Source organism: Canis aureus, chromosome X, assembly GCF_053574225.1.
Source record: "Canis aureus isolate CA01 chromosome X, VMU_Caureus_v.1.0, whole genome shotgun sequence".
Taxonomy (NCBI): Eukaryota; Metazoa; Chordata; class Mammalia; order Carnivora; family Canidae; genus Canis; species Canis aureus.
The window spans coordinates 66,417,297-66,442,041 of record NC_135649.1 but is presented as its reverse complement, the minus strand read 5'-3'; the positions used below and the strand labels follow the sequence as shown (position 1 = coordinate 66,442,041).

The window sequence follows — 24,745 nt, the reverse complement described above, 5'->3', positions numbered from 1 at the left end:
TATCTTAGATATGAAAAAACACCTCCTACAACTTAATAATAATAAATAATCCAATTTAAAAGTGTACAAAAGGGCAGCCCCGGTGGCGCAGCGGTTTAGCGCCGCCTGCAGCCCAGGGTGTGATCCTGGAGACATGGGATCAAGTCCCACGTCAGGCTCCCTGAATGGAGCCTGCTTCTCCCTCTGCCTGTGTCTCTGCCTCTCTCGCTCTCTCTCTCTGTGTCGCTCATGAATAAATAAATAAAATCTTTAAAAAAGTGTACAAAATATTTGAACAGACACTTCACAAAAGAAGATGTATGATTGACCAATAGGGACATGAAAAAAATACTTAACATCATTAGACATCAGGGAACTGCAAATTAAAGCCACTTGCACAGTCACTAGAATGGTTAAACTATTTTTTTAAAAAAAACCTGTAAATACCAAGTATTGGTGAAGATATGGAATAAGTGGAACTCATATACTGCTGGCTGGAGTGTAAAATGGAATAACGTCTTTTGACAGAGTTCTGGCAGTTTCTTCTATAGTTAGACATATACCTTACTCAATGACCTAACATGTCCACTTCTAGATGTCTACCTAAAAGAAATGAAAATATGTCCATGAAAAGACTTGTATACAAATGTTCATAATAGCTTTATTCATAATAGTTCCAGACTAGAAACAGCCCAGCTGCCCACCAACTGTTGAATACAATGCAAATACAATGGAATACTACTCAGCACAGCATGGCTAAATCTCAAAAGCATTATGTTGTGAAAGACACCATACTCAAAAGGCTACATACTATCTTGTTCCATTTATATAAATCTCTATAAAAGACAACTAATCCATAGTGGTTGTTTTAAAAACGAGGTGGGAGTTTGAGAAGGAACATGAGGGAAGTTTCCAGGGTGATGGTAATGTTCTATATCTTGATAAAGGTTTGGGTTATAGAGACATATACATTTATCAAAACACAGCAAATATTCCCTTAAGATTGATGTATTCCATTGTATGTAAATTTTACCTCAAAAGAAAACAATGCAAAAAATTGAACTCTAGCTAGTAATATACATGTTTCTGCATATATATATATACAAATATTTTTGTATTGGGAAAAATGTGTATCGATGTCTTTAATTTACTTCAAAATGCATTAAAAGTAAGATGGATTGATATAGGTCAGTGGGGAGTTAGATGGACAAATATGTGTTAAAACAAATATAGTAAAAATATTAATGGTAGAATCCAGTGGTGGGTATGTAGATGTTAATGGTAAAATTATTTCAATTGGGGGAGGGAAAAGTTGCAAAAAAAAAAAAAAAGAGAGAGACATGGACATTTGGGGTCGGTGAGTAGGAAAGAGTTCTGTGCTGTTTCAGTTTACATCCCATTGTGGGAAGTGGCCTAGGAACCAATGGAGAGTTGAACAGGACCTGCATAATGAGGGCCCCAATGTGGCAGCCCAGGAGTTAGGACTTTATTCTTTAGGCAATAAGGAGCCATCTCAGATTTTTAAGCAGTTGAATGACATAATAGGAGGTAATGTGGCATGGAGAAATGTCCTGTGGTTAGAGCTAAGAGACAAGGGTTCTGGTCCCACTCAAAGCTTTCTTTGGGCAAGTAGGTTAACATCTCCAGGTCTCGGGAAGTTTTAACAAAATAAACTCCTTCTACTTATCCCTTCCTTCATCCAAAAAGAGGCCCTAGAAAAACAGCTTAGTCAGGCACAGAAGGAACTCTGTAAATATGTACTGAGGAGAATAAGCTGTCTCTTCTTTGTTCTTTCCCTCCACCCAACTCCCTTGCCCCCTGCCCCTTGCACCCTTTCCCCTGCTCCATTTGAATAATTTTTCCTGCCCTTTAACTGGCTTTATTTATCTGCAGGGTCAGCAAGTTGGACTTGAAACTTGGCCTCTGTGCCAGACTATACCAGTCACTCTCTTCTAACTCAGTTGCTTATACCTGGTTCTGGCCCTAAGGCCCACTAATGTTTCATTTCTCTAGAAACTTTCTGTGCAAGATCCTCAGGGTTCCTAATGGCTCTAGGTCAGTGTCTATCTTGGATTCTGAGAAATATTCCCCAAAGAGGTGAACCAGGCAATATCTGAGAATGTAGGCACACGATGTCTACTCCTAGCTTCCCTCTGCTACACTGAACCCCACTCTGCCCCACCTCCCAGGTCTCCCTCACTTTGCTGTCCTAAGGTCTCTTTAGCAGTTAGTGTTTCTTCCAGTGACTTGGTGCTTGGGGAATGATCTTACTATATATATATATATATATATATATATATATATATATATATATATAATTTGTATATGATATATATATGATTTATCTTTCTAGCTAAACTGTGAATTCTTAGAGGGCCAAATGGGAGGAGGCAGGCAAAAGGTATCCTTAAGACCAGAGCACTTCCTAAATTGAACAAAACAAAACAAAACACCTACCACAGGTAATTCTCAAAAGCCTTTACTGAAAGAAGACTCTCCATGTGGTAGGGAAATCCCTGTTCTCATCATGTCTCTGATTTTACACTTTCTCCCTGAAGTTTCTCACTACGTATTCTCCTCTAACAACCTGGCTCAAGAACGGGCACAGTATAGTTTGCTGCAGAGAACAGATGTGACTAAGCTAAAATGTTCAACAAGACAATAGTAAAGGGAAGGATATAGCAGAAGGGAAATGAATATCAACAGTACCACAGAACTAGATAATCTGGCCTAAAGATATGGCCCTGCTCTTTAGGCCTAGCAAGTCCTAGTGTATAATAGTTGCTCAGTAAATATTTGTTAAGTGAACTAATACCTATCCACAGTGGAATTCAGACAGTGTTCTTCCCTCAAAGGGCTTAGGTTTTAGTGAGGAGCCATGTTAAATGGGTAATTTTACTATGATTTTATAAGTTCTGTGATAGAAAAGTATAGTGATATACTTAGACCTAGGAGTCAGACAGCCATAGTGTAAATCATAGGTCCTTGGGCAAATTATTTAATCTTATTCTGTGCCAATTGTAAAAATGATGCCCCTACCTTGTATGTATAATATGTATATTATATTGCCTTCCACCAGGATTTGGGGTCATTAAAAGGAAAAGCTTAGATAAATTAAATGGCACCATAAGTGAGTCCTTTTTCCTCTTTAGACTTCAGTTTTCCCATCTGTTAAATTAGGAGTTTGGACTTCATGGACGATCCCTTCCAGCTCTGATACTTTATGTTTTTCCTAGAATTTGGAACTACACCAATGCCAAAGAACATACTAAATTGTTTTCTTCTTTTTTCAGTGAAAGGAACCTTCAAAACATCTTGCTGTTAACATTAATTAACCACGTACTACATGCTAACATTTATTGAGTCCTACTACATACAGTACTATGCTAGGTGCTTTCCATATTTTTATTTATTTATTTTAATTTTTAAATTCATTTATTCATGAGAGACACACAGAGAGAGGCAGAGACATAGGCAGAGGGAGAATCAGGCTCCCTGCAGGGAGGCTGATGTGGGACTTGATCCCAGGACCCTGGAATCACGCTCTAAGCCAAAGGCAGACACTCAACCACTGACCCACCCAGGCTTCCCTCCATATTTTATTTCTAATCCTCACAACAAACCTGAAAGATGAGCCTCATCCCTATTGTGTATGGGCTTTGTTAGATGAAGTAACTAAATTGATTGATTGATTGCACCTTCTTTGTATCAGGCATCACGTTAATACTAAGCATACAAAAATAAATAATGCTGACTCTATGTTCAGGGAAGTCACAGTCTATGAAAGGAAACTGAGATGTAACACAGGCAAGGCCCATTCTTTACGCTGCATTGCAACCATACACCTGAGACACCTCTGTTCCAGCCTTACAAAGGCTCCACTTCTCAGGATAGGACATTTTCTTTTTTTTTTTTTAATTTATTTTTTATTGGTGTTCAATTTACTAACATACAGAATAACCCCCAGTGCCCGTCACCCATTCACTCCCACCCCCCGTCCTCCTCCCCTTCTACCACCCCTAGAAATATCAGAAAGGGAGACAGAACGTAAAGACTGCTAACTCTAGGATAGGACATTTTCAATCAGGGTTTAGCACAATGTTTAGCATATAGTAGGCTCTCAATAAGTATCTCTTGAATGACTAAAAAATGAATAAATGAATAAAAGCCTTAAAAACCCCATTCCATTTTTCCCTTGGGTATAATCAAGAAACCAATCCAAGGATGCCTGGGTGGCTCAGTGGTTAAGCGTCTGCCTTTGGCTCGGGGCATGGTCTCAGGGTCCTGGGATCGAGTCCCACATTGGGCTGCCTGCCTGGAGCCCGCTTCTCCCTCTGCCTATGTCTCTGCCTCTCTGTCTCTCTGTGACTCTCATGAATAAATAAATAAAATCTTAAAAAAAAAAAGAAAGAAACCAATCCATTTCATCCTTTCTCACTTCAAGCTTTGCTGGCCCTTAGAGGGTTAAGTATTTCCTATCTCATTCTTTTCTGTAATGCTCTGTTGCTTCTGTCTTCTTTTCCCTTCTAAGCTTGCTCTAATAATAGACCAATTATTGAGCACAATTGCATCCTTGGCATTCAGGAAGCAGGATCCATGCATATGGCCAATTGATTTGTTTTTAGTGCACCTATTGTTATGAATAGCCTCTTGGCTTAATCTGATATCAGACTACATCCAATATCTTCCTTTCCACACATCTACTTTGGACATCAGAATGTGTCAATATTCAAATTCATTTCCCAATAATATGGGTTCCCATCAGTACTCTTTCCTGATTATGAACAATAAAACTTAAGTCTTCTCTGCTTTTTGCCACTACTAGTGGCTTTTTGCCACTACTGTCTCCTTTTCACAATTAACCCCACGTGGCTCTTGGATTCAAGGGTGGTGCTGTGTCATCAGAACTGATAAGTTACCCTCATAGAGATAAAGGAAAGTGAGTAAAGGAGGAAAAATATGTACTTACCTTCTTGAGAAAGCTCTCACTACATTATCCATTTTCAAATAGTTAGGATGAGTTAGGCACAGAGCAGGGGGAATGAGAATGACCTACTTAATTCCACTCTAGCCAGAAAAATTCTATTTGAGAATAGAAGAGACTCAAAGGAAGTAAGTACCTTTGGCCTAAAATAGAGAATGCCAGAGATTGCAGTGCTTTCAAAGGTTATATGGTCCAGTGAATCCCAAGCACTAATCTGCAGATCCATGACAGTCTGACATTTTCATCAGACTGTTGACACATGAGAAAAATTATTGCCAACTGACATTTCTTGAGAAAGACTTCTTATGGGGGATCCCTGGGTGGCTCAGCGGTTTAGCGCCTGCCTTCAGCCCAGGATGTGATCCTGGAGTCCCAGGATCGAGTCCCACATCGGGCAACTTGCATGGAGCCTGCTTCTCCCTCTGCCTGTGTTCTGCCTCTCTCTCTCTTTGTATGTCTCTCATGAATAAATAAATAAAATCTTTAAGAGAAAGATGGGCAGCCCCGGTGGCCCAGTGGTTTAGCTCCACCTTCAGCCTGGGGTGTAATCCTGAAGACCCAGGATCAAGTCCCACATCGGGCTCCCTGCATGGAACCTGCTTCTCCCTCTGTCTGTGTCTCTGCCTCTCTCCCTCTCTGTGCCTCTCATGAATAAATAAATAAAATCTTTCAAAAAAGAGAGAGAGAGACTATGGCCTTTCTAAAATTTCATTATTTCAATGTTAAAACATCATTTCATTGATGATATGTTAGTGATGATACATGTTATCACGTGGCAACATTAAAAATTGACATCCTTATGTTGGTTCCAAAGTTTTGGGAGAGATTTTACAGAAGTTATGCTAGTCTTTGAGATAGAAATTTTGGGTTGCTATTGTTTTGGTCTAGTGGTTTCAAATTCTGGCAGTGAATCTATATTTCTGGGAGACTTGTTAAAACCATGAATTCCTGGCTCCCACCCCCAGATATTCTGAGTCAGCAAGTGTGGAGTGGGACCCAGGAGTCAGTATTGTTATAAAAGTTTCTATGTGATTCTGATGTTCGACCAGGTCAAGGAACCACTGCTCTGTTTCACCCACTGGTATGAGTAATCAAGGGCATAAGCAATAGAAATGATTCCACTGTGGGCTTATTTCTGTTAGGAACATTCATTCACTTGCAATATAAACCAGAGACCTCCACTAGAGTTTCCTAAGATCCACAGCCTGACAAGTAAAATAATTTAAAGGGCCTACAGGGGCCACACCTAACTTACTTGTCATGAGGACCAAACTGAATGGGTCTATACATAGTATATTCTTTCTAAAGATTTTCTTTTTTGCTATTTATGATGTTTGTTGACTACATCTGAATTAGAAACTTGTAGAAAAAATTCATTCATCTCAAGACACTAGCCCTACCTCTACCACTTCATCCTCAACCTTGTCTCATCCTTTACATCCCTCAATTCCCTTTTCCTCAATCTCAAAATGTCTTCATCCAGTCTAGTGGAGTCAAGTTCAATAAATGGTAATTATTAATATTTCCCACTATAATGCAAACCCCACCAGGATAAGAACTATTAAAGTTTCCAGCACCTGACATAGTATAGTGACTGGAACACAATAGTTGCTCAATAACTATTTGTAATACGAATGGCTGAATGCCATAAGAAAGGCAAGAGACATGCCTCCACAATTCAGTACTAACCTTCCTATTTGCTTTGTTGAACTGACTCTGGAAATTTAGGAAAGGCATAGAATTTCAACTGGAGAACAGTGAGAAGAATGGGTGGTAAGGCTGAGAGATCAGCAGGTGCCCATAAATCATGGAATGGTGGTGTGTTTGGAGCCTGGCATGGATGGAAGAAAAGAGAGGGGAACAAAGTGACAGAGTATGGTGCTAGACAGGTTGCATATATGATCCTCAGAAACAGGCACCAGTGTGTGTGTGTGTGTGTCCCCTTGATATTTAGTACAGAGCCTGGCAGACAGAGGCTCTTAGTAAATATTTACTGAGTGAATAAGGCTGGTCCCAAACCAAGGACTTTTTATGCCTGGCTGGGGAAAGAAAAGATACTTCTCTGGCTGGGCAGAGAAATATCATGATTAAAATTCTATTTTACAGCTGTAATTGACAGGATTATTTAGAAAGAGTATGGAAATCACAGGCATGTCAGACCTCATTTGGCTGCTAATTCCCAATCTCTGTTAACACTGTTACCACTCTTTCCTTCACTCAGCAAGAAATGTCAGCATCATCTTTGCTTCTTCTTTTTTCTTCAGTACCCAAATCTGTCAACTTTATTATAACAGTGGTTCACAGAGTCATCCCTTTATCTTCATCTTCACAGTCAGTGCCCTATTTCATATTATCAACACTTTTTTAACCTGCTTGGTTTTCTTACCTCTTGTATTTCCAAGCCACAGTATCTTTCTATGTGGTTGCCACCGTTTTCTTTCTAAAATGTAGATTTGAGGGCAGCCCGGGTGGCTCGGCGGTTTGGTGCCACCTTCAGCCCAGGGCCTGATCCTGGAAACCCGGGATCGAGTCCCACGTCGGGCTCCCTGCATGGAGCCTGCTTCTCCCTCTGCCTGTGTCTCTGCCTCTGTCTGTGTGTGTGTCTCTCATGAATAAATAAATAAAATCTTTAAAAAAATAAAATGTAGATTTGATGTTAGTCTCCTACTCAGAAATCTTTAATGGCTCCTTTGTATATCCAAAATAAAGCCTGTACTTATCAGCATGGTATTTAATAACTGCACAGTAGGTATTAGCTTCAATCTGCAGTAAGGAAACTGAAACTCAAAAAGGGAAAACAATTTGCTTAGAATCACACGGGTACACAATGGTAGAATCGAGATTAGAACCCAGGTCTTCTCATATCAGTACTCTAGCCATTATAAAGTATCTTTTAAAGAGGGTTGAAATGGTAGGTATTGCATGTGCTGCTAGAATAGTGGGATGGTGGTTATAGGATCCTGTCTTCTGGGAGGGCATATACTTTGAAGCTCACAGAAATGAGCAAAGGTTCCTGTGCTTTGTAGACATAAACAACTGACTTAACCTTTTAGAGTCTCTGTTTCCTCAGTTATAATATAGGCACAAATCCATCCTGACCTTATAGGGTTGTTATGATTATATGAGAGCATGTATGTAAAGGGCTAACATAGTGTTAGGTTCATAAAAGATTCTCAATGAGTGTTATCACCCACCCTCATCCCACACTCCAGTGATCTAAAAACCCATTTAAACAATGAGGAAACAGAATTTAGACAGTAGGGTATGAGATAAGCTGCAAGACTCCAGGTCTATTCCTAGTTGCGGGGTTGGAAATAACTTTTTTTCAGGGTTTTATTCAGGTTCCCTGCAAATGGAAACTAAGGCTAGTGCCCCTTGGGGCAATAGTTGGTCATGTGTATGATGAGACACCTGACTAAAAAACAGATCTTAAGCCCTGGAGCCCATTATGTGCATGATTTGTCACTCATGGCTAAAGCATTGTGGATTTTTATTAAAATGTAAATGTTTCCTGGAAGAGGTAACATACATATTAACTTCTTGGCCTGATTAACTTTCACTTACCTCTTTCCACAAGTAGAAGTCTTCTATGACTCTATGCTTTCTTTAACTCTTTTACGCAGGGATCCTACCCCCAGACTGTTAAAATCTTTCTGAATATTCAAGGCCCATCTAGGCCACAACCTCTTCCAGAAGCCTACAGTGATTGCTCAGGCAAATCCTGCCTTCCCTCCTCAGTCCCTCTCCCACAGTGCCAAGCCCTAGGCTCCTGTGGTGAAGATTAGGAAGCGTGAGGCTTTTATGTATGGAGACCTGCCTCGAATTCCAGCTTGTACTTGACTTGTCCCATGACCTTAGGCTAAAAAATACCTTGGCCTCATTGAACCTCCGGTTTTGAGATTGGAAAAAGTAGGTGAGACCCTTGACTAAAAAGGTGGCAGTAAAAGTGCTCTTATTGGCTCAAGCAATGCCTGCTCTGTTGACTGGTATAGCCCACGCGATTTGTGAATTTGGACAGATTCCTTTCATCGAAGGCAAGCTCCTCCAAACCCCTATTTTCTTCTGCCCAGTTCAGTCCCCTCTTATGTGCTTAATAACTCTGTGTTCACGGGCATCTGGCAGAGCCCTGAGCTGCATTTTCACTGGCCATATAGTCTTTTCACCCAGCAAGAAGGTTAATGAGATGCTGAGTAGAAATAGCTTGGCGCTCACCCGCCTGCTGGTGGAGAGCGGAGTAGCTTAGTAACCACACAGTGACCTCTTGATTAGTGCATTAGACGCCTGGGCCCCCAGCGTAGGCAGAACTTCCCCGGATTGTGGGGCGGGTCCCCAGGGCTGAGGGGTGCAGCAGAGCGCTTGGGGGAGGGGGCGAGGAGCTGGGCCGCCCACAGGGCAGATCACTTATCCCGCCTCCTGGGACCCGTGCACTCTCTGGAGAGCAAAATCTCCCTTACCCTTCCAGGGCTGGGGCTTTAGTCTGGGACATTCAGCGAGACTCACTTCTCTAAGCCTGAGGTGGGCGGAAGGGGGCGGTGGGTGCTGGAAAGATAACCCTCTGCAAGTGGCTCCGCTGAGTCCGAAAGGCCGGAAGATCAGCCCTTGCCCAACTGGCGGCTTGACCTGGCCTCCACTTCTAGTTTCCCACTGCGGGACAGGGAGCCGGGAGGAGCCTAAACTGAGCTTGGGCTCCCGCCCCGCCTGGGCCCGGCCCCCTCCGGTGCCACTGCACCTCCCTCCCTTCCTGGCCCAGCCCCTGGCCCAGCCCCGGCCCTCTACCGCTCCTCTGCACTCCAGGTTGGCGCAAACAAAACCCTGATTGACTGCCCGGAGGGGCGGGCCTCGCTGCCGGGCTGTCTCCTCCCCTTCGCGCCCCGCCAGGGATTTGCCGGGAAGGGCGGGGGCGAAGGGGGACAGACTGGGGGGCCCGGGAAAGGGGGGTTTCATAGGGCCGTGGGAGGCTGAGCCCCCGGGCTTTAGAAGATTGTGCCCATCTTCTGTCCGAAGTCTTGGCTTTCCCCTCCAGGTCGCTCTCCCCAAGCCAAAGTGGGGGACAAAGAGACTCCCGAGGGCAGGGTGGGGTCTCTCATTGTCCAGCTTTTGTTCAGGGGTCCTCAAGGCCACCCCAGTTCCAGGCTGCTTGTGAGGAAGAAGGGAGTGGGAGCAAAGGACAGTAGGGTCTTCCTTGGAAAGGTTGATTGATCAATGCCTGTTCGGAGCCTGTGGGGAGGAGAAGGCAGAGGGAACAGGATAGTTTGTGGAAAAGCCATTTTAACTCTCCCTCTACCGGGTATCTGGACAAGGAGGACAGGATTCGGTAGTTTGGAAAGGAAGTTAAGGTAGGGAGCAGTGGCTAGAGTAGGTAGGCGAGTATGGGGAGCAGGAAGGGCTAGGGAGAAGAGCAAGGCTGAAGCGGCTGCCTGTTGAGGGAGGAAGAGGTGGGGGGGAGAAGAGGAGGGGAGGAGAGAGATGACATGGGGAGAGCAGAAGGGGGGGTTGGACGTGGGAGGAGGAGGAGAGGACTCGAGGGACCGTCTGTCGCGGGACAGGCGGGCCAGCTGGGACGCGGAGCCGGGAGGAGGAGGCAGGGGCAGCAGCAGTGCTCGGAGCAGCAGCAGCAGCAGCAGCAGCAGCAGCAGCAGCCGCCGCCGCAGCAGCAGAAACAAGTACCAGCCACACAGCGGCTCCTCCCGCCAGAGCAGCCACAGTCCCCCTGCCGAGATGGCGCTGCAAAGCCTGGCGAGCAAGGAAGCCAAGGGGCCCTGGCGGGAGGCAGACCAGGAACAGCAGGAGTGGGTGGGCAGCCCCAAGCCCGAGCCCGAGCCCGAGCCCGAGCCTGAGCCCGAGCCGGTGCCAGTGCCCCCACCCGAGCCGCAGCCGGAGCCCCAGCCCCTACCAGACCCTGCACCCCTGCCGGAGTTGGAATTTGAGCCTGAACCCGTGCACGAATCCAAGTCCACGCCCACTGTGGAGACCCGTGGCACCGCGCGTGGCTTTCAGCCCCCCGAAGGTGGCTTTGGCTGGATGGTGGTCTTCGCTGCCACCTGGTGCAACGGCTCCATCTTTGGCATCCAGAACTCTTTTGGGATCCTCTACTCCATGCTGCTGCAGGAGGAAAGAGAGAAAAATCGCCAAGTGGAGTTCCAAGCAGGTGAGTGGCCCCACGCGCCCCTCCTGGCAAGGGTGTCCTTCGCTCCCACTGCTGCTGACTCCTGACCTCTGAGTCGGAGGCGCCCCTTCATCTTTCCACTTCGACTCCTCCTTGTCCCTTGCACAAGGCGCTGCTAAGGCGCGGGTTGCAGGACTGTGGGCACACTTAGCTAGGAGACTAGGCACAAGACGTCCCTTAGGTGGGACCTGGGATATTCATTGATCACAGATAAGGAATGAACTTTTTTGCCCTGGGACAAATCCAGGTGCACTTTTTGGTTTTTAAGTATGCTGACCATGAGTAGTGGGGGGAAATATTTGCAGATTTTTTTGGAGGCGGGTGCAAAGTCATGGAAAGAGGAGAGAGTTGGGAGGTTGGGAGGGCTTTGAGAGAAATACTGTACTGCGGATCTCCGCAGCAACCCCTGTTCCTATACAGGGAGCAGAGGTGTTTTCTGTCAAAAACACTTTAGGAATCCTGGTGACTGAGTGAAGAGTCAAACACAAGGCAGGCGTGTGTGTCTGCCGGTGTGTGTGTGTGTGTGCATGCACGGGCCTCTCTTTGCTGGTGGTGGTTATGGCCCAGCCAGGTCAGGCCGTCCTCTGCTGCTCTGAGGAAGCAAGCAGATCTCTGTGCCCTCTGAGCTGATCCCCAAAGCAAGCAGGGAGGTGGGCTTTGAGGTCTCCTGCCAGAGAAGTGTAAGGCAGCTGGCTTGCTGGCCTCTGAGATTCACTCCACGCTATCCTCAACCTGAGCCGTGACCTCCCTGGTTGGCACCTGAGCCTCTCTACTAGCCGTGGGATGCCTCCTTGTGCCTCAGCCAGAATGCTGGCCTCCACCTCTCCCACTATTCTCATGGGACTGACTTGGTCTTCTTCCCTAAGACAAGCAGGGCTGGGGGCCATAGCCTTCATTCTCTAGGCCTGTGGCCACAAGACTGCAACCTTGTGTTCTCCTGCATTGAATCTGCCCATAGGAGTTATACGGTTTTCTCAGAAAGCCAATGGGATGCCCCTCAGCAGTTCTGTTGAGGAGTCTAGGGAGAGAGCAAGGGACTTGGGATGCCCTCTCCCTCAAGGCTTGCTCCTTCTGTGCCTCCTCAGGACAGCTGCACTTGCCCCTCACTGCAAGTTGGAAACTCTGAATTTGTGGCTTTTTATAGTGTTGCCCTGGGGTGGCAAGAAGGGTTCCCTCTTCTTGCCACCCCAACGCATACTTCTGCTGCCCTCTGTGGGGACCTCAGGATTATTTATTGAACATAGAAACCTTGAATTCTAGGGTGTCCACCTGTGGATTCCCTGAGCCCTTGAACAGCTGCTCTTACTGCCCCTCTGAACCAAGGACACCCCTCCCCGCTTTTTTTTTTTTAAAGTTTGCAGTTTCACAGGGCTACTTTTGGAGAAGAGGATTTGGGTTACCTCTTGGACCTTTTGTGACCCATTGGCACTGAAATGCGTGGGCCCTACTTGAAAGTTAGAGTGTGCCTCAGTGGCTGTCCAGGATAGAGATGCTAGGCCACACTGATGCCCAAGTGTAGGTGGGGGGGTCCCTGGACTGTGTGGAACAACTTCTCGGAGTAAGGTCACTGCCACAGTCATCCCTGGGACTACCTTTCCCTTGCTTTGATGCAGTTCAGGGGCTCTTGGGAAGGCAGCCAGGGTAGGGCCTCTGGCTGTTGCCTAGGTTACCTAGGAGAGCACCTGCTGAGCATTGCCCTGTGTTTGAAGGCAGGCTGTTGGCCTTCAGAGTCAGTGGCAAAGTCTGGGTGAAACTTCATGGGAGGCAGTGGAGGATGGGCTGAAGCTAAGATCTGGCATTTGTGTGGTGTGAGCAGGTCTAGAGCTGGGCCCTTCAGAGTGTGTAATAAAACTTGGAAAAACCACTACTTTACCAGGAAGAGGTTTACTGCTGGGGAACAAACTTCAAAGTAGGTGATCATAGGGGACTCAGGGGGAGGGCTGGCTGGGACTTTCCGGTCAAGACCTCACAGTACAGCTGGGAAGAGGGAGGTGCAGTGGGCTGTGCAGAGGTGTGGCTGGTGTGTACTCTGCCACAGACTAGGTCCATTGAAGATCTGGGTTTACTGGTTTAAATTATGGTAAGTATAGGTCAGGAAGGGACAAAAAGGAATTTGGTATGTCCCCAGGGTCTCAGAATACTTTGGCTTGGGTCCATGCTGTGGTGCATCTTGAATTCATGAAAATTATTTTTGATACTGGATGCTCTTGGGAACACATCAGTTTTTATTTTGAAAAGATAAAGAACACCCCACCACATTCCTGAGCTCCTAGAAAATCTCATCCTTAGCACTATCTTTCTTGGGCCCCTCAGCTATCCCAAGCAATCATTCAGATCCTGAGATTCCAAATATGCCTCTGCCTCCACACGCTTTCTGCAGTTTACTAAAAATTTCCCAGCAATCTGTGCCACAGCACTGGTGTCTCAAAGGGATAGAGGAAGCCAGTAGAAGCTTGCTAAAATGTTTATCAGCCAATATTTGCCTAATAGCCATTCTGGGGAACACGGAACATATACTCCCATAGTTAAGGAGGTTGGTGGATTATCCATTTCTATTAATGTCTGACATGCCTTTCAGCTCTAAAAATCTATGAATTTAATGTTTAGAGGCACCCCGTAACCCAGATTCTCTTTGGATAAGCCTAATATTTCTACAGTTCTTTTTTTTAAAGATTTTATTTATTTATTCATAGAGATGCAGAGAGAGAGAGTAGCAGAGATACAGACAGAGGGAGAAGCAGACTCCATACAGAGAGCCTGACGTGGGACTCGATCCAGGGTCTCCAGGATCACACCCTGGGCTGCAGGAGGCGCTAAACTGCTGCGCCACCGGGCCTGCCCTATCTTTACAGTTCTAAATATCTTTACAGTTCCTACAGTTTGTAGGAAATTTGGGAGTCCCCTCACCCAGACCAAGCAGCAGACAGGACAGGGCAGCCAGGCAACTAGGTGGAAAGTATAGCATGGCTTCTTGGTTGAGCTTTCCTACAAGCTTTGCAAAAAGCATAGGCTCATTTCTCTCCTGATCTTTTCCTTTTCCCCCTTGCCTCCATCTCAGGGACATTTTGCCTGCTATTCCTCCCAGGGAAAGTTGACATTTGGAGGAAAGAGGGTAAAGAGCAACAGGTGGCATTGGTTGTGGGTCCCAGGTCACTATTGGAACCCTAAGTGAGTTAGGGCTGGGGCAGGCTTAGGATTGGGATCCCAGGGACAAGGTATACCAAGCCAGAGTTGTTAACATTGGCTCCAAGCTTAGGTCTTTTTAAATGTGCTCCAGAGTAAACCCATTACTCTGCACTTTCCACCTTGACTGCCAGTCTAGCAATGAGCCATAGAATATGATGAAAGGCATCTTTTATTGGGTAGTTTGTAAGCATGGCCTTGTAGGCTCGTAGGTTGGAGAATTGGGCTAGGGCTCTCACCACCCAGGGAAAGGGACAATGGTCAGAAAAGTTTGCTACTGAGCACAAGATAGTTCAGACTCATGGATCACACTAGTGGAAACAGAATTTTCTAGGCATGGGGAAAATGGTATACTATGTATTTATACAGAGAGTTCCAAGGATGGGTAGGGTCAAAGGTAGGTTAGGCTATCTTCCTCTTCCCCATCTTAGGGTCTTTCATTGCTTGGTTCAGTGTCTCACTGGGATGACCACTAAACTGCTGAGTTTAGGAACCAGGTATTTTTTGAGCAAATCTGCCAGGTCTTGCCTTTGGCTGAAGGCTTTTGCCTACCGTCTAGATAAACTTGATCAAGTTGGTTTAGAGCCTCAATGGAGCTTTGGGCCACAGGGCCATTGGTCAGGTATCTTTCAAGTAACTCTTCTCCCTCCTTTCCACCAAGCTGGGCTCCAAACTAGGACCTTGACTCATATTGGAAGGGATTAGGAGGAGAGGTTGGGGTATTTGGAAGCCAAACAGGGGGATGTTTGTTTTCGCTGGAGTAGCTGGTTGAGGCTGGATCCCTGGCTCACTGTCCAGTGGCCTCAAGTGCTCATTCTAAATATACATCTGGACCCTAAAGGGCTGGTGATCTCAGTAATACCAGCTAGACAGTGACTAGGAGTTCAACAACTTGTGCCCCTGACTTTCTCTCTGACTTTGAGCAGGTACTTTACTTCTCTGTACTTTAGTCTTTCTATCTGTAAAATGAGGGGATTTGACTAGATGAAGTTTATAGCTCTGCCATTCTATCCTTCTAGAATTATGTGACATTCTATTCTTAACTATTTACTTGGCACACATTTTGACTCATTCAGATAAAATGGAAATTTGTTAATCTACCCAAATGTAAGTATAGACAGGTTGGGAGGTTATTGGAAAAAAACATATAGATATTATTTTCCTGAGAAAATATGTACATATGTCATATGTACTTAAAGATTATATGGCTGCTTATATATCTCAATGTGATTGAAAAGATCCACTCCTTTTTACACAGTGTGTAAAGGCTACTCTGGATGGACAACTTCTTCTCTCATAATGCCCTGCTCAGTATGGAACTGGGCACCTAACAAAATTCCCTCAATTTGGCTGACTGCAGGCTAGCAGAGTGGGTCTGTTTCCCAGCATTTGAGCCTGTTCCTAAAGAGCATTAAACTAGAAGCATTTCCTTAAGCCTCAGGTTGGACCCTTCTTTTGAAACTCAGTTTCCCACATCTCATTCTTATTTCTCAGAAATGCATGATTATGACCTTGGTTTGCTGTTACTTCAGGAATGAAGAGTAAACCAAGATTCCTAAATGTGACAGAGTGGTTTTCTTCAGGGGGCTTCAGACAGGGCATCTTTATAGCTGGATTGGGGCTGCTGCCTGGATCTCACTGTGGTTGGGTGTAGAAGGACTGCTGTTTCAATACTAGAGGAGGCCCTCTTGGGTATTCATTCACAATTACTGGTCAACTTCAGCTTCACTCAAGGCTTAGCTGAGAGTATGGCTACTAAAGTAGTAAGCATAGAGCTCTCTCTCTCACTTTCCCTAAATTTATACTTGCTTGTCACTGGAAACATTTCCTCCAGTGCCATGAAGAGTAAACAAGCAGCTGGACTATCAACATTTGCAGAAATATGTAAAGGATGCCATTTTGACCTTTTGAAAGGACCAGTTTCCCAAGAGGGTGTGCTGCTTTTACCACCAGCATCTTTCTGTTTTGTTGCCTTTTGAAAAGAAAAGATCATTCACTCTTTTCAGATTGTATAAAAGATGGAGTGAACTTTCTTGCCTTGAAAGAAACTGTCTCACTTGGGATTCAATGATCAAATCTTAGAGAAAAGGCTTTATTCATAACACACACACATACACACACACACACACACCATACAACTCATCTGAACCTGTGGATTATGAAAGAAATCTTTCCCATCTGTTTATGGAATCATGTTAAACATAATAGAGGCTTCTGTAGGGGTTATGGGAGACTAGCACAGAGGGCCCAGAATGAAAAACTTGTTAGGTGAGGGTGATGGAGAGGATATGGACAGCCTGATCCATTCCTCTTGGCCTGGACCCCTTTGTAACTCCCCAACACTTGAGGTTGGAAACACTTATTATTATAAGTTTCTTTTTGCTTCCATCCTTTCCCCTATCCTGCATCAGTCTTGGTACTCAAAGATTACTGGGAATAGGGTTTAGGACACTCCAGCCCCCTCCCATTTTAGGAATGACAGAGGACTAAGCATAAAGATATCTAATTACTGTGCTGTAGTTACTAATGTAAAATCACTTGGCACCAATTTGTGAGTGTCGAATGTGGCCTGTTTGGGTGGCTTGAGGAAGTACATGCCTCTTTACTCTGGTAGTCTTGCCTACCTTATCTTCTATTGCTCCAGCTTCTTGAGTTGACAGGAGACAAGGGATGAAATTGGCTGTCCTAACCATATTTTCTTGGCTTCTTCCATTTTCATGGTGCATTTGTATCACCTTTGATTGATATGCTATCCCCTTTCCTCACAGTATTGTTATCTCTCTTCTTTTTCTTTCTTTTGCTCAAAGGAACAGCTGGAATTTAAGATGTTGTACAGGTCCAACTCCAGCCTGGATCTTGGCCCATTTCTACACATCCCACAGAGGCATCTCTTCCTTTTTCCCCTTTCTTCCCTCTCTTAACTCTCCACTTCCTGGGGGGGAAGGTGACTTTCTATGTAGCATTCAAGAATGTGGAGGCTATTATGTCTGGTTTTTTGCAGTAAGATAGCTGCTGTGAACCTGTTTTTGTCATTTACACACCCCCTCTTTTCATAACTCTGGGGCCCCAGCCAAGGAAATAGTATTATAGCAGGTCTTATCCAGTTGTTATCAACAAATGTCCTGGTCCATTGCTCTCCCTTCTATTCAAGTCCTTACTTTCCTTGTTCTGGGCCAACTGAACTTCCAGAGATTTCAGATTGGTTTTTAGTAGCTTCAATAGCTCTGGATAGAACAGAAGTCTTTATTCTGAGTCTCATTATCTCTCTTTTTGCCAAAAATTACTACAGAATTGATTGTAAAGGAGTCAGAGAAGGAAGCAGACACCCAAGTCCTAACTAGGGTCAAAAGTGCTTTCAGTGAGGGTAGAAAGAGAGCAAGTAAAGCTCCCAAGTTAGTTGCTTCCCTGCTTCTTTGTAGCTGAAGGGAAAAGGGGAACAAGCAGTCCCTACACAGTCTTTTTGCTCAATTTATCCTGTGGACCTACCCACTCACCCTCTTATCCAGGCTGAAAGGGTATATACATGCACCCATATGTCCTGACCTATGTGTATGTGTGTATGTATAGTTGGGCATATGATGTCTGTCTGGGCCAGTTATCACAGTTACTTAGAACACAGCACCTATGAGGCTGAGATCACAGGTTCAGTCACTTGTTTAGGTCACTGAGTTTCTCACAAAGAAAAGAGCTCTTCTGTTCACCACCCATGCCCTTCATGTGGTATTGCCACCGATTTCAAGGGGACTGGGTAAAAGTATGGAGATGGCTCTCTATAAGCCCTCCCTGCTACTACTACGACTGCTACTACTACGACTACTACGACTACTACGACTACTGCTACTACTGCTACTTCTTCTTCTTCTTATTATTATTATTATTTAGCATTTAGCAATTAAGTCTGTGCCAGCATTATATGAAATTCTTTACATGTACCAATTCATTCTCAACATCATGAAATAGGTATCATTATTTCCTCCATTTTGTAGATAAAAAGGCAGAGTCACAGAAGTTAGTAACTTGCTTAATCTCATATAGCAAATAATGGCAGAGCCACGATTTGAACACAAAGCATCTAAGTCTAAAATTCCTGCTTTTATATATCACCTAATACATAGTAAGGATGGGAAGAGGCAGCTAACAAGGGAACTGCTACCAAGTTTTCCATTCCTGGAGCCTCAAGGCATTCTTATGACTAAGAGATAAAAAAGATGACCAAAAGGGTTTAGTAGACAGAAATCTGACAGTTTTGTGATGTGTGATATACTCCACTAACTATCCATCTCACTCTACTCAAAGTCATGATTTCTGGGTCCAAAAAAGACCATAGAAATAGTCTCTTATTAAGTATTTAGCCTTAAACAAATTATATAAATTTCCAAGTCTTCAGTGTTCTCATCTGCACAATGGAATTAACAATATTTTATAGGACTATGAAGGATCCAATGAGATTATGTATACGAAAGATCTTTGTAAATTGTGGAGGGGCTGGTATTATTTTTATTTCCAGGAACCTTTTCCAGCCCCTAGAAATTGAATACCTTTCTCTAAATGTTTCTGGAAGGGGAATCAACTCTCCTCCCCACCTTCCACCTCCCAACTCAATCTCTTTCTTCCTCATATCCCCTCTATATTATTCTGCAATTTGATCTGGGTGTCCTATAGCTAAGGATTGGCTGTGTTTTCTTTGTTTCTCAGTTCTCTAAGAGCCGAGAGAAAGGAGGGGCCAGATCCCAGGTCATATACATTCAAGGAAACAAGGCATGTTAAAATATTTACAGCTCTTGGCAGGAGCTCACAAACCTCCCTACAAGTCAAGGACTGAGTTTTTTAGTAGGAATTGCTAGGGATGGGGGTGGGTGAGTGGTGGGTGAAGTTAAGGCGTCACTTCCTCCCAAGGGTCTCTCACAGAGCCTGTGTTCTGCAGGTAGTGAGGAAGAAGGAAAGGGATATTTAGGGTCAAAAGGTCTGGGCCAGGGGACATTAAGCATAGAAGAGGCCTTGCTCTTTTGTATTCAGTTTTGGAGTGGGCCAATTTCCTTGTGTTCTAAACAGGATAGCCCTGGAGAACAGAGGCCACAGAAGGCCAGAGGCTTGGAGGAAGACTGCAATAGCAATTTTGAGCAAGCATTTCAGTGACCACTTAGGGAGTCTCCATTAAGACCATCTAGTAGGCAAATCTGAATCGAAATGTTTCTCTTCTTTGTTGCAAACAAAACAAAACCTCCAAGCCCTTCTTTGAGATTAAGATTTCAAATGTAGTAGATTCACCCTTTTGATTTTTGGTTATTTAAATGTCTGCACTGGAAGGCATTTTAGAAACCATCTCTTCCTACCCCATCTGGATCCCATTTTATAGGTAGAGAACTGAGATCTGGAACGATGTGACCTCAATCAACGTTACAGTCAGATTATTATAGTGGAGATTGTTTTTTTTTTTAATTTTTTTTAATTTTTTATTTATGATAGTCACAGAGAGAGAGAGGGAGAGAGGCAGAGACACAGGCAGAGGGAGAAGCAGGCTCCATGCACCGGGAGCCCGATGTGGGATTCGATCCTGGGTCTCCAGGATCACGCCCTGGGCCAAAGGCAGGCGCCAAACCGCTGCGCCACCCAGGGATCCCTGGAGATTCGTTTGTAAGAGGAATTAGAAAATGAGTGCAAAGGATGGGGCTTTTGGCACACTGGGAGGTCCCCAATCCAATTCACTGACATATTGCCCCCTTCTCTCCCTGAACTTTTCCAAAGTCAATCCTCAGGCACTACTTGTGGAAAGAGATTGTATTGTGTTTTAACAAATATGATTTTACTTATTAATATGAGATAAAATGCAAGAGGTACAACACTGTAAAGTCTCTCTCTTACTCCTGTCTCCCAGTTATCCTGTTCTCCTCCCTAGAGGCCACCAGTGTTGTTTGATGTGTCCTTTTAGAGATATTCTGTATATGTTTTTTAAAAGATTTTATTTAAAGAGAGAGAGAGAGACTGCAAGAGAGAAAGCATGAGAGGGGAGGTGAGGGTTGGGTGGGAAGGGAGAAGCAGGCTCCCCACTTGAACATGGAACCAGATGTGGGGCTTGATCCCATGACCCTGGGTTCACAACCTGAGCTGAAGGCAGACACTTAACTGACTGAGCCACCTAGGCACCCTGGGATATTCTGTATATGTACATGTAAGTGTGTGTGTGTGTACACTCTAAAACACAAATGGTAGCCCATACTTTGTATTAGCCTCCAACTTGCCTTATATACTTCAAAATATATCTTGGATATTATTACATTAAATCCATAAAGTCCTCATTCTTTCTTTTATAATTGTACAGTACTGCATTACATGGATATATCATAATTTATTTAATCAACACTTCACTAATAGACATTAAAGCTGTTACATATCTTTGAATATGGGCTTTGGAATCAAACAGTGCTAGATTCAATTAGTTACCATGTGGCTGGCTTTGACAAAGTTTTTAACTTTTTAGACTCTGGGTTTTCTCATGCATAAAATAGGGATAATAATAACATTTTTCATTATAGGCATGGAGATTAAATGAGATGAGGCACACAAAATATCTAACATATAGCCAGGCACATACTAAATGGCCAATACATGTTTGTTTTCTCCCTGCTTACAAACCTTCCCCATACTCTCTACCCAATTCAATTGATGTTGGTTCAGTTTAACTCAATAAGTGTTTACTATGTGCAAGGCTAGACCTAGGATGAGCCAGAGAGGGCAAAATGTCTCTCAAGAAGTTTATAATTTCTTTGCAAAGGCATAAGATACTAAACAATTGCAGATTGTTGCTAAGTAATACAAATATGTACATACATATAACTGAATGCAATTTTTGTGTGGTAATGTGGAAAAGGAGAGATGAGTGTGAGGAATCAAGGAAGGTTTGCTAGAAGAGTTGTAACTCAAAATGGGATTTAGCTAAGTGAAGAGGAGCCTATGAATTGGGAAGTGGCAGGATGGAGGTTGAGAATTAGTTTGATTGTTGCTTCAAGTCTGGGTCTTTGCTCTCTGAGAGTCCAGTGAGTCACTGTTCCCCATTAGGCCTTGACCTAGCAGGCAGGGTGGAATGGAGGGGCAGGAGTAGAGGAAGATACTGAGCACATTTGGAGAGAAGGGCACTGGGTGGGAGGATGTCTGGGCATTGGGCCACGGAATGAGGTGCCTGCAAATGGCTTGTGGCATAGCCTGCCCAACCTACACCACCTGCTCTTCCATGTCAGCAGCCCAGGCACTTTTTCTGAGGTCTGAGGGGGAGGAATAAAGGGCATGAGAACAGAAATGGCAACAGCTCTCAGCCCCTTACTCTGAGTCCCAGATAGACCTCCAGATGCTGTGAGCCCTAGGAGATTGGAAGACTACTGAGTGGTAACAATCCCCTCTGTGTGTAGCACATTGTAGTTTACATCTTAGTTGATGTTTATCCTTGCAACAGAGACAGTTATGAAATAAAATACTCCGTTGAATTTCATCATGTGCCAACATCTTTGATCACAACAAATGCTATGTTGGGGGGTTCTGAAAAATAGTAAGTCAATATTGTTTGTATTTAGTTAGGGAAACGTTCACAACAGGAAAGGGCTATATAAGAGACTTATATTCCCATTTTATAGTCGCAAAAAATGGAGAGCAGACTGAGGGCAAGTGAGTGGCCTGAGGTCAGACACTAAATACTTAGCAGAGCTGAGGCTAGAACCCAGGTCTCCCTATTTCATGTTCCATGGGGACAATATACAGGAGCTCGCTGAAACCTGGAATAGAACTGTTCCTAGACTTGATAGCAGCCTGAGGTTTAAGTATATGGATAAGATGAAGTATGGCATAATGAAAAACACACAATTGGGAGTCAAAAAGTTAAGGGAGATGGAAATGAGGATCATGGAAGAAAGATCTGGGCCTCACTAAGTCTTGTAAGCTAGGATCAAGGAAGGTACTGGATTGCCAATCAGGAAACCTGGGTTCTGTTTCTAGCTCTGTGACTGTCTTTGTGATCCTGAAAAGTCCCTTCCCCTTTCTCAGCCCCAATTTTTTCACTAATGCAATGAGAAGACTAGACCTCTCAGAGGCTGTGATTATAACCAGTGGTTTCTATAAACCAAAGAGGTCTTGGGTGCTTTCTGGCAAGGGATTGGGGGTGATGGGGAATGGTGAGGTAGTGAGTAAGAGAGCAACTTCTCTGATGAAAATGGAAAAAATTCCCCCCATATTTGAGAAAGGATGAGTTTTGGAAAGGGTATCTATCCTGTGGTATCCATCCTGTCTCCTTGGAGAATTCCATCCAGGAGAGGCCAAGAGAGAACATATGTACACATGTGAGCAAATACCTCAATGCAAAGCTAGGATGTGGTGGGACAGATTATGATATGGTGAGTTAACATGCCTGGAAATATTTTTTTTTGCCTGGAAATATTTTTTGAATATTCTCCAATTTAAGATCACTTTCCTAAGATCTTGGCCTTATTTTTTAAAAAGGGGGTTTGTGTCCTAGGGGTGAAGTACCTCTGAGAATTCTTTCATGGAGCCTTCTAGAGTGAGCAAAACCACTTGAGTAAGTCTTGGATTCACCACATAGCTGTGTCCGTAGCAGGCCACTTAACTTCTCTGTGCTGCTCCGTCCTCATTTGTAAAGGAGGATAATAAGAGTACTTACCATATAGGGTTGTTAAATGAGTTATATATAGCTTGAAATAGTGTCTGGCACATGTTAAGTGCTATATGAGCTTTTGCTATTCTTATTATCTCACTAGTAGGCTAGTGTAACCCCAAGTGAGCCCAAGGGAGGTTAGCACTCAGGAATTCTGGGGGTAAACTTACTTTATCTAGGTACCACCTGAGCTGCTCTGATGTTGGTTATGCTCAGGACCAGATTAAGATCTCTAAAGGCCCTATGCACTATTTTTCAACAGCCAACTTCTGAAACAATTCATTAAATTTATGCTTTTCTCATTTGAGGTGGCCCCACTTCACTAGTGCTCTAAACCTGTAACTTTGTCCACATGTTGGTTAATCCTGAACTGGCCACATCTGCCTATAAGCTCCTCCCTGAGTTCTGGAGGGAATTAATGACTGTGAGCTGTCTACACATCCACATACAATGGTTTTGAAACTGAAATAACTCCATCCACAACAGGGTGCTCTGCATCCCACCTCCTAACAGCTTGCCAAGATCCTGCCAAACCCTATGACCTCCTTGCCAGTTGGGACCTCCCATCCTGTTACTTGGAAAGAGGGTTTATTTTTTGGGACTGGGGGGAGGGGAGGACAAATGCCTGGAAGTCCCAATAGGAGTCCCCTGCAGGAATCTCTAAACATTAGCAAGTAAAAATTCTGGTACCCAGTTGGAATCACTGATCACAGTCATATTAGAGTGGGGGGAATGGTGAAGATCACCTGCCTTGAAATGACTAGGAGACCATCTCTCCTCTCCTGAGCCCTGTCTCCAAGGCCTTCAAATCAGGAATCCTGAAACCTTGGAATCATTACCATTATCTCCATTGCTCTTGCCCAGGTTTTAACCATCCAAATGGTAAACAACAGGACAGTGTGTGTTTCATTTTTGGAAACAGTGTTTTTTTGCCTTGACCTAGATTTTGCCTATGGAAAGACTAGCCAAAACAAGTTTTCCCTTAGATCTATAGGCCGACAAGCTGGAGGGACCTAGTGGTCAAGGTAAGGGAGGTTAGCAAAACCCCAGATGGACTTATTTGCTACTTTGCCCTGGGATGGCACCACTCAAATTCAGGCTAGCTAGACCTGTGCTACCTGCCCTCCTCACAGGATGTCTTGAACATGGAAGACTCAGGTAGAACCGGTCAGACCAGATGTTGGGAGCCTGTGGCTTTTAGGATGTTGGGAGCCTGTGGCTTTTATATTTAGGAAGGGAAAGACAGACAGCCAAAGCAGAGAATAGAGAGGGAACAAACCTACTGTCCTAGCTCCTGACTCCAGAAAGTACCTCCAATGGGCTCCAGAGTATCACCAGTGAACATCTGCTCAAAAAGGCCATGGCTCATCTATGTCTCATGAGTGGACTTGGCTAGTGTCTCCAGGCAAGACCAGCAACCTACAGACTGCTCTCCAGACCATGCCTCAACAAAGAATAGCACTTACCATGGGACCTTCTTTTTTTGTCTCCCCACCATGGAATTTGTTTTAGCACTAATAGAAAAGGTGCCCTTGAAATGGGAGATCACAAAGTAGACCCCAGAGTTCAAATGTTCTTTGCCTCGTTTCTTTCTGTGCTGTGTGGCATAGCCTCAGACACAGGCTCTGACATCAGATAGACCAGGATTAGAGTCCTGGCTTTGCGGTTTACCTAATCTGCAACCTTGACCAAGTCACTCGGCCTTTCTGAGTCTCACTTTCTTATCTGCAAAATGGGAGGAGGGACTAATAATCTCTATCTCACAGTGACAATATTT

The 24,745-nt window shown here is 44.3% G+C and overlaps 1 protein-coding gene across 1 annotated transcript in view; it reads left to right on the top strand.

Moving 5' to 3' along the window:
* Positions 1–10,449: 10,449 nt before the first annotated feature.
* Positions 10,450–24,745, top strand: part of SLC16A2 (solute carrier family 16 member 2) — a 116,122-nt gene continuing 101,826 nt past the window's right edge. Inside the window, exon 1 of the mRNA XM_077887563.1 lies at positions 10,450–11,111. Coding sequence (XP_077743689.1) covers positions 10,682–11,111 — 430 coding nt within the window. The 5' untranslated portion in view covers positions 10,450–10,681. The remainder of the gene's footprint in view (positions 11,112–24,745) is intronic.